Below are 15041 nucleotides of genomic sequence, written 5' to 3' on the forward strand. Positions count from 1 at the left end.
CTAATCAAGATATTCCATAAGTAGTGAAAGAACAGATGGCCAAAATCAAATAACTCTTCTCACCATATAACATTCCTATCAAGTATAGTGGTGTGATTATAGACAATGATTTATAAACAGATTCAAACGAATATGAATGGGGTCCAGATCCATCATCTGATGTATCAAGTGAAGAAAAGGATGAAGAACAAGAAGATATTAAAATTGAAGACTCATCTTTCACAAAACAAAGATTAGAGTTGGAAATAAGACAAGAAGAAATCAGAATTCGAAAGAAAGAGGCATATGCAAGACAACAAGAGAAAGAGAATGAGAAAGATCAAGAAGTGACACCACAGGAAACACAAATAGTTATTAATCAATCATCAAAAGATCAACAGAATATTACATCTATATCAAGCATTGAGAAAGGAATACCAAGGTATGGAAGAACCATAGAAGAACTAATATAAAGTCAAGTAGGATTGACTATTAGTCTAGAAAAAGATGAGTTCAAGAGAAGACAAAAGATAACAAAAGAATCCTCTATGTCATGTGCACAAGTATGCCAACTTCAAGCCAGAAATGAATCTATTGAAATTGATCAAGAGGGAACTTGTAGTATCAAGGATGTATGTGTTAATATAATCCATTCATTTGAGGGACAAACATCAAATGATGAGTTACTTGATAGTGAATCACAAAATACCAATCTTGGCTTCGTTAGAGCTAATTGGAGAGCACTTGGGAGAGACTATCCTCAAGAGAGTTCTATCTATGAAATTACCTACTCTATGCCAAAATATAACTATTATGTCATGAACCTTGACACACCCAACAATGACAATGACTATGACCTACCCCTGCTTCATCCAGAGCTAATTGATTGGGATAACCTAGAAAACCCTGAATTGGATTTTTTTCCAATCATCATGATTTAGCCTTATATCTTAATGTCGTTGAACCAATAATACCTAAGATATCTTTCACTGGTGAATTGAGTAAGGCTTCTTGCGATCAAGAGAGTGCCAAACTTTCTAGTCACAAAATTGAAATAAAACAAGAAAAAAGACCTAGTATTGAAAACCATTTCATGGCAACACTAGATCAATCAAGAGGAAAAATAAAGGACGTATCTGATGGTGAAAACCTCCTTGAGGCACCAGAAGATGGAAATTTTGACACCGTCCCTGCATATTTTCAGGAAAGATCTGCTATTTTAATAGAGCCAACACAAGCAATGAACATTGGCACATCAAAATATCTCAAGGTCCTTCATTTTGTTGCATCATTATCAGATGAAGAAAAGAAAGAATACATGGAATTCTTCAAGAAAAGATAGATAATTTTTTCTTGGTCCTATGCAGACATGTTAGGACTTGATCCAGATCTTATCATGCATCATCTCAATGTGGATCCAAAATCAAAACCAGTTAAACAAAAGTTAAGGAAGATGCATCCACACATCGTTCTCCTTGTAAAAGAAGAGCTAAAGAAATTATTGGATGTGGGTTTCATAAGACCTATTGCCTACCTAGAATGGGTCTCAAGCTTTGTGCCCGCGTTAAAGCTAGATAAAAGCATAAGAGTCTGTATTGATTTTAGAGATTTGAACAAAGCATGTCCAAAAGATGATTTCCCACTGCCCAACATTGATAAAATTGTAGACATATCAGCAGGACATGAGATGTTTTTATTAATGGATGGATTCTCGTGATACAATAAAATAAGAATTGCTCCTGAAGATCAAGAAAAGACAACATTCACCTGTGCATGGGGTACTTACTGCTGGAATGTCATGCCATTTGGGATTTAAAATGTAGGAGAAACTTATCAGAGAGATATGACAACAATTTTCCATGACATGATGCATACAATAATGGAAGATTGTGTAGATGACATACTTGCAAAATCCCATCGAAAGAAAGAAAATTTGAATATCTTGGGCAAGATCTTTGACAGACTTGAACAATATCAGTTAAGATTTAATCCAAAGAAATGTGCATTTGGAGTAACCTCTGGAAAACTTCTCGGGTACATTATATCGGCTTGTGGATTTGAAGTAGATCTTGAAAAAGTCAAAGATATCATGGAAATGGAGTCACCCAGGAACATAAGTCAATTTCGTTCTCTACAAGGGAGATTGCAATCAATCAGGAGATTTGTCTCTCAAATAGTAGATAGATGTCATCCATTCACTCATATATTACACAAGAATGTTCCATTCAAATGGGATCAGAAGTGTGAAGAAGCTTTTTTGCAAATCAAAGAATATTTGGCGAATCCTCCAGTGCTTGTATCACCAATCAAAGGGAAGCCATTATTGCTTTACATTTTAAAAACAAATGTATCACTAGGAGCTCTTTTAGCACAACATGATGAAGAAGGGAAAGAAAGAGCAGTGTATTACATCAGCAAAACACTTGTAGGCTATGAATTGAACTATGCATTGGTTGAGAAGACATGCCTAGCAGTTGTATTTGTAACTCAGAAATTATGACATTATATGCTGACTCATTTTGTGAAACTAATAGCAAAAAATAGATCCACTAAAGTATTTGTTAAGCAAGTCAACTTTGACAGGCAAACTGGCTAAATGGATTATAATACTGAGTGAGTTTGATATAGAATATGTTGATTGAAAAATATATAAAAGGACAATTCATTGTTGGTCAATTAGTTGAAGTACCCCTACAAAACAACACACCATTGCACATCAAATTTCCTGATGCAGACATTCTGATAGTTAGCACAAAATTTTGGGAGTTGTACTTTGATGGCTCCTATACACAATATGGATCAGGTGTTGGAATTTAGTTCATCATACCTTAAGGACACACAATTCCAAAATCATATAGACTGCACGGTTTCTATGCACAAACAACACTACAGAATATGAAGCATGGTTATTGGGCTCAAAATGGGTATTGAATGGAACATTACAGAATTGCATGTTTATGGTGACTCACAGCTTATAATCAACCAGATAAATGATGATTATCAAACTAAGGATGACAAGATCACACCTTATAAACAGTTGGTTGAAGATTTTAAAGAGCACTTTGAAGAAATATCATTCACTAAGATTCGAAGAAATGAAAACAAAGAAGCAGATGCAATGGCTACAATAGCATCTCTTTTGCAGAATCGGGAGAATCAACAATGTTACGAGTTCATGGTGGAAGATATCTTGAATCTTATTGTTGAGTCCCAGAACACCCACATCATTTGCCATATATCTAGAACCAATCAATCTTTATATAGACAAACCTATCGATACCTAAAAGAAAATATCCTTCCTCCTGACCTATCCCACAATCAGAGAAAAAAAATTATCAATCAGTCATCCTGATATTCTATCATTGTTGATACCTTATATAGATGAGGTCTTGATAGCACTCTATTGAGATGCCTTGAATGAGAGGAGTCTGAGAAAGTTCTTAACGAAGTCCATGTGGGTATTTGTGGCATGCACTCAAGTGGTTTAACGTTGGCTAAGAACCTTATTCACTTGTGTTACTATTGGCCTACTATGGAGAGAGATTCATTTACATATGCCAAAAATGCAAAAAATGTTAGATTTATGGGAATCTCATTCACGCATCAGCATAAGAACTGCATCCTATGGAAAGATCATGGACATTCTCCTAATTTGGTCTTGACTTGGTAGGTAAGGTAAATCCTTCATCCTCCAATGGACATAAGTTCATTCTGACTGCTACTAAGTATTTCACTAAATGGATTGAAGCAGTGCCTTTGACAAAGGTGACAGGAAAGGAAATAACATCATTCATCCTGAATTATACAATCTATCGCTATGGAGTCCCTGTGACCATTATCACTGATAATGGGAGGTCATTTAAGAATCAAGACGTGAAGGAACTATGTGAGCTATTTCATATTTTGTATAGGTTTTCTACGCCATATTATCCATAGGGAAATGATCAAGATGAGGCATCAAATAAGACAATCTTGAAGATCCTGAAGAAAATAGTCAATGAAGTTGGTAAAGACTGGCATATTTAGCTAAATCCTGCTCTATGGGCATATTGAACCAGTATTCACACACCAACATGGGAAAACTCCATATTGCTTAGTATATGGATCAAAAGCCACATTACCAGTAGAAGTAGAGATACCTTCTCTATGAGTGTCCTTGAAAGGTCTTATACCAAAAGAAGAACGAGTCTCTAGACTTCAAGAACTTGGGCTAATTCAGGAACGTCGCCAAAATGCTACAGATCATTTGAAAGCATATCAACAGAGAATGGCGAGAAGTTACAATCATAGAGTTAAGCAACACATTTTTTCAGATTGGAGATTTAGCTCTAAGGGAGAATCCAAGGAATCAGCAAGATCGAGAAAAGAAGGAAAATTTTCAACCAAACTAGTTAGGTCCTTTTGGCATAGTTGTAACATATGGCTCACAAGCATACAAGTTATCTACGCGTGAAGGTGATTGGTTTGATGAGCCCATGAATTCCATCCATCTGAAGAAGTTCTATTCTTGAGATATAAAGTCTTGAGAAAATTAGTAAAAAGCATATAAAGTCCTGAAAAAAATTAGTAAAAAAGCATATAAAGTCCTGAAGGAATCAATAAAAATCAGAAAAGCATGAAATCCCTAAAAAGCATAAAACAACGAAAATAGAAGAAAAAAATCAAATATGAAAAAAATACAACAAAATTAGATAGTGAAAACCTGGTAAACATGCGCTATCTAAAAGTGGGTTCTTCCATCTGTGAGATCACTTCACGCATCTATCCATCCTATTGCATCTATCCATCCCATTCCATCTATCCTACCCTATACTTTTCATCTTTCACAACCATTGCTCTGAACCATTAACAGGAAATATGCAGCTTACAAACAATTACCACCCTTTGACATACTTAGCGTAGTCACTGTCTTGAATTTTATCAATCATATCTCCATTGTATCCCACAATGGTTTGGATCCTGATCATTTTTCGTACATCCATAATAAAGTTTGTTTCCGCTGGGGGCAAAATCCTAAAATCCTTTTGCTAAGGTGATCTTTTAAATCTTTGAAAATCCAAAAAACATTCGAAAAACTTAGAAAAACCAAAAACACCGAGGGATTTGAAAAAGATGACGAGCAACAAGGCAACGAAGATCAAGGCATTTGTAATAACTGAATCATAAAACTCAGAATACAAGGAATCAACCAGCAAGTAATTAAGGATTATCAATGATTATTCATCAAGTTGATTATATCAGCTAATGACCATGAGAACATGTGTATGACATACAAGATTCAGTGTTTATATCTCAATTTTTGCTAATCATGTACTCTATGCGACTCAAGGAAGTCCATGAATAGAGTAGCTATGATGGGGCATGATTATTTTTCTGTGTTTGTTGTTTGTGGTTTATCTCTTAGTAAGGTATGTACTTGTCTAAGGATATGATCGGAAAAAGATCAAGGAGGACATTCTGAGTCATGCACGAAAAGGGATAATCCTTGTTTGTTTACAAGAAATACTCAGGCCAGCCTGATTCATCATATCAAGTTGCTTGTATAAACTTGCTATATCAAAATCCATGTAAGAAATACTCAGGTTAGCTTGAATCATTATGTCAAGTTGCTTGTATTTTCTTACAACATTTAAAAGCTCAATGATGAAATCAAGCATTGTTATAAGACAACATATGAGGAATGGAAGTATCATTTTAATTAGATCATTTTAGATTAGCTCATTATCATCTGCATTATAAGCATTCATTGTCAGTTTCATTATAAGCATTTCATTTCATTCAGAGATCAACGGTCATAAATAAAGATTGAGTATACTTGGACAAACAAAAACAATTTGCATTTGATCATATTAGGTTCATTTATCTTTAGAATCATTAGGTTTGCATATTAATCATCATTATTCATTAGTTTGCATTCAATCATAATTGTCATAATTTGCATTTCATTAGTTTGCATCATACAATCAGGATTTTATCTTAATCGGGTGCATTATCGAGACTTGATTTAATCTTTGAAACAATGTTCTCTCAACATAATTTCAAAGAAGGGCAAAATGTATACACATAAAATTGGCTATGCGCAATTAAATAAATATTTTATATTTATTTAATAATTATTATTCTATTAAATAGTTAATTTGAAAAGATTAATTTATTTAATTAATTTCATGTCCTTCTATTAATTAATTTAATTACAACATTTTATTAATTAATTTGTTATATCCCTTTCTTCTAATTAAATATCTAATATTTGATTATTCCTCTATCAACTATCCTATAGTCTCATTAATTAAATAATTTCTTAATTATTTAATCCACTTTCCAACTCACCTTTCCATCTCCTCCTCATCTCCACTTTGCCAACTCATCCATCATGTGGCTAAATTAATTCATGAAAATAAAATCATTTATTAGCCACGTATCTCCAACTTCCAAAATAAATGAAATAATGTGTACGTACACATACTTCCCCAACCTTCCTCTATATTCCCTCCAACATCCCTATATCTTACGAGGACTTGATTCCACTTGTCCTCTCATTCTTATAGCTTCTCCAACCTATCCCTAGATTCTCTCAGTCTTCAACCTAGTCAAGGTGAGATGAGTAACACTTGTCTTCTCCTTCCCCTTTCTCTCAACCTTCAACCTCTTGCTCATAGTCATCCAAATTGCAAGATTTGATCATGACCATTGATCTCTGCCACCTAAGCTAGTGCACTCAAAAATCTATAAATAGTGGTCTCCTAAGCCATTTTTGAAACTAATAGTGTACTAGGAGTCTTTATCTTGCATCTGTGAGTTTGAGTTTTTGAAGCAAATAGCATTTTAGAGTTTTGAGCGTAAATCATTTTCATAGTATTTTAGCTTAATATCATTTGCATATCATAGTATCAATTAATTAACAGCCCATTCTTCATATGACATCTTGGAAGCTACCCGTGCTTGTCTGAGAGCAAAATTATCTACAACCAAGAACAATGGAGTTAGGACACAATGAGCTGTAAATCATGGAAGGTATAATCTTGTTTATTTTATTTACTTCATGTTACTTCATTGGTTGAAGCTAAGTTTTTCCTGTAGCTTTCTTTAATATCTCATGATGGACTAACAAGTTTTGGGATATTTCTTTGGAGTTCAACTTTAGCCTCAATAGGTAGAAATCCTCATTTTTCACCACATCTTGGTCGCACACCACAAGATGTGAGGTCTTGTCAGAAAGAAGAGGATGAGATTTCCCTTTTGGAGGATGAGCATCAATAAATTTGGAAGCATGAACAAAGCTTAAACCACCAATAGAAGAAATAGGCCTTGAAGGGGGCACACCAACACCCACAACACCAATTGCAATAGAAGTCCCGGGAGTAAGTCGACCATCAGTAGCAGCAAGAGACAAAGATCACACCACATTCACAAAGGGCAAAACCCCCTCATGGAAAGAAGCCACCATTATTTTAGGCACAAATTTAACTCCACAAAGAAAAAACAGAGGGTCCACAAGTTTGACCAGATTGGAAAGCCCTCCAACAACCATATTTCCCCTTATGAATGTTTAGGATAAGCACATAAATTCGGTCGGCCAAAAATTTACCAAAAGAGTTTATATGTTAAAATATAACATAACACAAGCACATTATGTCACACCGACATTTTTATGCTCTAGAATTATGTCTCCTGAATAATTATGCATAACATGAATGCATTACAATATTAAAACATTATATTTTGTGCATATTATAAATACCTAAAAACTAAATAAAATACCAGTATTCTATATGTTTTCAACCTTTCACCAAATGAAATAAAAAAATTATGACCTCATATTACAATATTTCTTAGGCATTGTACTTTGGTACATTTGTAATGTTATTCATATATTAAGTATGCTAAAACATTTCTAGAAAAGTTTAAGTTGGAAGAATTAAATATGATACATACACCTATAGAAGTTGGCATTATATTTTCAACTTACAATAATCCACCATTAATCACTAAATTAATGCATCATAAGTTGATCAATAGTTTCATTTATCTATCATTCATTTGAACCTATATTTTTTAATAATTTGTCTTTCTCAATTCCTTTCCACCATAAGAGCAAGATTAATGTGTTATAAAAAATGTGCTATGATATGTTAGAGGAACCCTTACCTTTGCATTCTTTATAGATAATTATGTGTTTGCAAAAATGACTGGTTGGTTTTCATCTTGAAAAAATACCACCAACCTCACCTTATTGTAATAATCAAAGTGTAGTCAATATCATTTAGGTCCTCAAAAAAACTGAATATGTATTATTTTTTAATATACATAATAATTGATATATCAATCAATATCAATTAATATATGTAGTATGCAGCCTTGTTTTTATTTTTTATTTTTGCAAGTGTTTGTAAACCAAATATATAATGTTTTTTTGTCAATGGGCCCTTGGTCTACTGGTCAAGTTGAAAGGCTCTAAATGAGCCCACCAGGGATCAAGTCTTGCTGACTGCAAGGCTCCGACATCATAAGGGATGAGGCCAAGATCGTGCCCCGGGCGAATTTGGCGGAATGTATACACCTCATTCCTTGGCTCTTAGCCGAAGAGGTTCAGCCTACCGGCTCGAGCCCCCGTATCGGGTGCCAAAAACTACTTCGTACAGGCCCTCGCTGGGCTGGCAGCTCGCAGGTCTGGACCTCCATCAATATATATATATATATATATATATATATATATATATATATATATATTTTGAAATGATAGCTTACATTGAACACATTTTGTAGGGAAGAATAGAATAATACAAAGAAATTCACCATAAAAAAAATTTTAACTATATATATCATTTAGAACTAATGCATCACAATAACCATACATAGAAATATGATATTCCTAGAGATTTTCAAGACAAAAAAAATAAGTTGACCAACAACATATGTCTACTCCAAAGCACTCAAAATTGAAAACCACCTTCGAACTCACTCTGAACACCTTCCCAACTGCAAAAGATTTCTCCAAACTCAAATGCCTTGGCAAGAATGAATAGCATTCACCAAAATGCAAATTGACGCTTTCAAAGTTCCCACATGCCAAAGTAGAAAGAGGTGCCCTAGCCTAGAGGGGCAATTTCATACAAAATATCAATACTTCACAAAACATTGCAAATGACATGTAATTGAAGCGCCCATATGCTAGGAGTTCAATAACCCAATACCCAAAACAATATAAAATTCACCATGGAGTTTACGAGCAAAAATGCACAAATTCCTATATCTCTAAAAATGGAAAACCAACACTAAGTAATTACATTCAAACACACCAAAACTCAAACAACACTATCAAAAAGATTAGACCACCAAAAATTGAACACCCAGATCAAAATGCTCCATACATCTTCATTATCTTCAAATGCAAATCATCAAACTACAAACCAAAACACTAAAAACTCAATTTATCAGCCACAACCAGCTAGGGTGGATATTTCACCACCAAAAATAGCAATGTCAAAGACGGTTTTTATCCTCAACCAACAACAAGGGAGCTCTCCAAGTTCATTCTAGCAACATTTACTTTATGTTGACAATTTCATAATGAAAGAATGAAAGACACAACTCATATTTATAAAATTGGAGAGAAAAGTTAGGTCAATGCAAATTTGATTTATAACATTTCCCTCAAAAACTCTCAACTTATCTCTTAACATTCATTTAAATGTTTCTCTCATCTTGCCATCCAATTTGGGGCCACTATATCAACATTTTATTAACTCAAATTTTCCCCACCTTCATAGGTGTCACTTTTGGAGCCACTTAATAAACACTTTGATCACTTTAGGTATGAAGTTACTTTTTTAAACACTTAAGTGAAAATCATAAAATATAAATACTTTCACCTTAGGAAACTCACCGAGGCATTAAAATTAAGATCATCTCACTCTAAAGTTGAGAGGGAACTAAAACTAAGACCAAGTGCCTAAAATATAGCTTACCAAAAATAGAAACACAATCGAAACACATTGAAATCATCACCTCGAGCTATCTATAGAACACTACTCCCCTAACCAACTCCACTTAGCCCATTAGAACCCTACGAATAGACTTACAAAAAGCCAAATTGACTAGGTGCAAGAAGGGGAGATTCAATACATATGAAATTTAATAAGATGCTTGATAGAAACCTTAGATATATTAATTAATTTTGATTGATACATCAATTGATATACACAAAAAAAGTGTTGGGAATCAATGTGTATCAACCTTTGTATGTAGATAATTTAATTGTTTTTTTATTCAACATTTAGAAATGATTACACGTCATATTTTACTTATATTTTATTTAAAATTTGTGGTCCACCTCAAATGGGGCATTGGATTTGGTGTAAAGAATCTAATGCCATATGTGGGTACTGTCTATGAGTTATGAATTGCCATAAGGTGGATAAACATAGAAAATTTAGACAATCCCTCATTTATTCAATTAGTTACCCAGTTTTTATCCCCTTATTTATTAGATAATATTTTATTATTTAATTTATAAAATCATTATCCATTCTCTATTCACTCACTTATTTCTAACCTAAACCATTTAATCATTCCCCTTCCTTAGTCTACCTTAGGTAAACAAATCCAATTATTTATTTACTTTAGTTCCCCCACCTCATCCCAATAATTAAATAAATATTTTATTTATTTAATTGCCTATTTCCTTCACATTCTATTAAATAATCTAAAATCAATTATCCCCTCAATTCCCTACTTGCACAAACTTCTATATTGATGCATCATCCTAAAGACTGATAGACATTTCCTAACTCGTCTCTTCTTAGACTTTTTGTAGTTTCTTTATTTTAAAATCTTTTTAATATTGTTGCCATATTTGGATCTACATCACCGACTTTTCCGTTTCCGCACACAAGCACCATAAAAAATCTTCACATTCTTATTTAAATCTCTAACTGCCTATTGAAGCTAAAATGCTTAATTAGGAGTTTCCCATTTTAGCGAACTCCTATGCACTCCCAAACACAAGAAGCTAATTGATTCTCTTCTCTGCATTCATTAATTTTTTTCATTTTGGTTTCAAATTTCTAACCTTCAATTTCATTTCGAGATATTTATTTCGATTACTTTATTCTGGTGCGCATTGTTGTTCTACTATCTGTTTTTGTATATCTATTTTTTAGGTGTCAGCCATTTTCAGAACATTCCCAATTTTCACACATAGGACGATTCTTCAATCGTAAAGACTCTTCCACGTTTGCATTGTTGTCCAGGTCTCCACCACAATTGCGGATACATCCCAGATTATGTTTTCTGGCATAACAGTCACTACTCCAAACTCTTCTATTACAAATAAAAAATTTAGCATCCGATTCAATCAAGTTCCTCATTCCTCTTCCCTTCTAGTATTCTCCTTTACCTAGTCCTATCTTAAATTAACAGCAGTTGAATTTCCTTTCTTCTTTTAGACAATAATTGAATGAAGTTTATACAGGACACAAAATTGTAGAAGGATAAACGAATCAAACTGCAAAAATACAATTCTGGTTGTTCATGCATATTGGCTCCTTCACTCTCGCGTTATATATATCTTCATGGTAAATAATTGTTAGTTGTACACTTGAAATAAAGAAGTGAATATTTACTGCTTTCTTTAGTAATCATTTTGCTTTTCGACCCTTGAGCATGAGCATCAATCATCTCATATATATTGAAACACACAACTTAGATTTTTAAACATTTTTTCACATCTATAAGATAATTACAACTTCATATTTGTTGGTATTGATCCTTCACCAACAGTAAATCAGTTCATCACCAATTTTATTTTATTTTTTATTGGAAAACTCATCACAAATTTTACCCACTTCCCTTGTCATTTATTGATTAAGGTACATGCTATACTCTATAGTCTATACACAACAATAATTGATAAGACAGATCCAGATATCAAGGGAATAAGAGTGTGCATCATTTTATCATTCTTTCTGCTCAGAGGAATGGTGATTAAGACTGAATAAGTTCGATATCTTGTAGCACTTTCACTGAAAATCTTGTAAACAATAATAATACAACCAAAACAAAATATTTTCCCTGGAAGAGATAATATGCTACAGCAAATGTAATAATATGTTATACTGTTTTAAAAGTTCTATACGACTACTTCAAATCACTCATACTAGGCAATTACATGTGCCTTACAACAATGGGAGTGAAGCTAAAAACAAACTAGAATTTTAGCCTTTGATCCAATGCAAATTTTAAGACAATTATTTCCCTAGAAAAGGGCAAGCTCATGCAGCATTTGCTTATCAGTCTCATCAAAGATCTCTTCCTGCATGCACACAATTTTGAGGAATCATACGTTACAGGTGGGAAACTAACAATGAAGTTTACAACTTAAGCCTTTGATCAAATAGAAACCAATTCAAACTTAAGATATGTGTTTCCATACAAAAGATCAAGTACATGCAGCATTTACTTATTAGTGGAAAGAGTCCCGAAGATCAGTCTCATCAAAGATCTCTTCCTGCATGCAGACAAAATCGGGAGGTCATAATAATGAAGTGTATTACCAATTCAGAAAAATAGATTTCACTTAAAATACCATTAACCTCTATGGAATGCAATAAATGATGTTAAAGGAAAAATGTAGACGATGAAGATATGGCCTTAGACAGGAACCTGCAAGAGCTCTTCAATAAGATCTTCCATTGTTATTATACCCACAATCTCTTCATCCTCTGCAAGCTTTGGAATTGAATCATTGGAAATGTCCAGAATATCTCCAGATTCAACACGAGACCATCGCTTTGCTTTTGGCATTCCTCTATTTGAATCACTTGCATGTGTAGCTGGAAAGCTTTTCAGCTTATTAAGTGACCTTCTATTCGAAAAGGACTTCTCCTGGACTGTTTGTATTGGACTTTTGTCAACATTGATGTTCACATCCTTTCCTATTGATGGTGAAGTACATGAGTATCTCAAATGATGTTCAGCATGCATGCAAATAATATCAGGTGTTCATAAACATAATTAAGAGAAAGGCTTCGTATTACCTTTAAAACTTAAAGCTTTAATAGCTATCAACTACAGCAAGTAAATGTCTTCTAAATAAATTTTTAAATTTTCTTGAATCTATCTAACAAACTAGACATTAATACAGAAAAATGCACCATTATCATGCGCATGGGTAGTCTGCATGAAAACCTGGTTACTTCCATCCTTGGTCATTTTCTGTTCTTGCTCCTTTCCTCCAGTATACCTTACAACAACAGCCATATGGCTGTGACCCTTTTGAAACTCATTCAAAATATCATACAGAGGCATATTCACTGGTACCCTGAAGCATAAACAGAACTACAAATGTCATTCCTGCCAATAGCCTATTCAAGCTTTCCTTGGAACAGAAGAATTTCAAAATACAAAAGCAGAAATGAAATGAAAATTATATCGATGCCCAAAAATAACCAAAATGCCAAATGACCTGAAGTAGCCCATAAAAAATATACTAGAGAAACTACTTGCAGCAAAACAGAGCACAAAACCAGAAATGCGGATGCATTGTACTGGCGCAGCTGTGCCTATTAGATATGCTTACAATATATTAAAAATTTGCAGTCTGTAAAACAGCTCACAGAAGCAGACACGAAAAATATCTTAACAAAGAAACTAAATATCCTAATCTGGGTGAGCTATGATACAATGTGAAACTAATTCATGTCCTATTATAATATATATAACAAGATAGAAGAATAACGTGTGTAGAGCACACTCCACTATATGGAAGAAACTGGATGGACTAAAACTAAAAACAGAAGAAGCTTAAACAAAAAATGGAAGAGTAACTAAACTCAGACATGATATACAATATGTAAGTTTTCTCCTCATTTTCATAAGCCAAAGAAAAGTCAGGAGATCCTGATCTGAAATGGATCATTTAGTAACAAATGCTAAGTCGCTATTGTCAACAAGACCAGACTTTTAACTAGTAAAGCACTTTTAAATGATGAATTCCCTTTGAGATATTAAAAACTAAAGAAAGATTGACAGTGGAAGTGGTCCATAGGGGTTCAGTTATGTCTGAGGTGAACCAAACACCTTGGATGTATTATTCAGTTCAGTATTTGGCTAAAAATACAAAGTTCTGTGGATGGTAGAGGCACAGCTGGTATCTTAAAAGTTTAAAACCACTAGGTGGTGTTTTCAAACTCTCCAATCTCTCTCTCTCTCTCTCTCTCTCTCTCTCTCTCTCTCTCTCTCTCCCCCTTTACTGAATATTTATGGCTTCCTTCTCAAACTTCCAAAAACATGTGTAATGTATAAGAACCCCAAGGGCTATCATAAGGGTGCCTGTTGGACTTGGTTGGGTACGAAGTGTGACTGGCTAGTTGCTCTTGTAGAACTTGAATAGGTTTTTGGGCATGTTGTGTATGTAAAACATGTTCACAAAGGTCTCAAGTATGTAGCAAATCTGCTAAAGCTCAAAAAATTAGATCATGAGTAGTTTCCTAGCTCTTCAAGACTTTTCCACTTATTCAGGCTTCTCCAGGTCAAATGCTAATGTGTTCTCAGTTGTTATTCTTTCTTGCTCTTGTTTTAAGCTATGTTCCTTCACTTTTTTTGAAGTGAAATTGACAACATAATTCTGACGACATAAGGAATAGCTTTTCCTTTGTGTAAGGAGTAACAACTTATTCAATCATAACATATTGTAGATAAACAAGATTAATGCTCGTGAATCCATTAATGGAATATCAATACTAATTATGGATCAAAACCATCAGCTACCATATAATCCCTAATAGAGAATGTCACCAAGAGGGTGATCTAGACTGACAAGAACTGGTGCCATCTTTGTTGGAATTTCAAGAATTGTCTTTACAGTTAATGCCTCGCATATAGAATTTCATGTGCTGGTAGTTATTCAGGGGGATAACAAAAGTGGTGGGCCAACATGCATTTCCCACTTTCCATTTTAATTGCTGTCAAATTAGCTCTAGAATTTGTACATAAACAAATTCGCAGCAAATTTTATAGACCTCTTCATTCCTAGAGAATATCTCCTTCTGTAAGACCACCAT

General features: G+C 33.8%; 1 protein-coding gene across 2 annotated transcripts; it reads right to left on the reverse strand.

Moving 5' to 3' along the window:
* Positions 1–11907: 11907 nt before the first annotated feature.
* On the reverse strand, positions 11908–13300 carry LOC131857120 (DUF21 domain-containing protein At4g33700-like; the record flags this gene model as incomplete). 2 transcript variants are annotated; one of them, XM_059209221.1, is given in 4 exon segments in its annotated part: positions 11908–12292; positions 12440–12487; positions 12643–12914; positions 13134–13300. In XM_059209221.1, coding segments are annotated over 3 exon segments (484 nt in total), but the record flags the coding sequence as incomplete, so codon positions are not given.
* Positions 13301–15041: the final 1741 nt, after the last annotated feature.

Source organism: Cryptomeria japonica, chromosome 7 (genome assembly GCF_030272615.1).
Source record: "Cryptomeria japonica chromosome 7, Sugi_1.0, whole genome shotgun sequence".
Classification (NCBI taxonomy): Eukaryota; Viridiplantae; Streptophyta; class Pinopsida; order Cupressales; family Cupressaceae; genus Cryptomeria; species Cryptomeria japonica.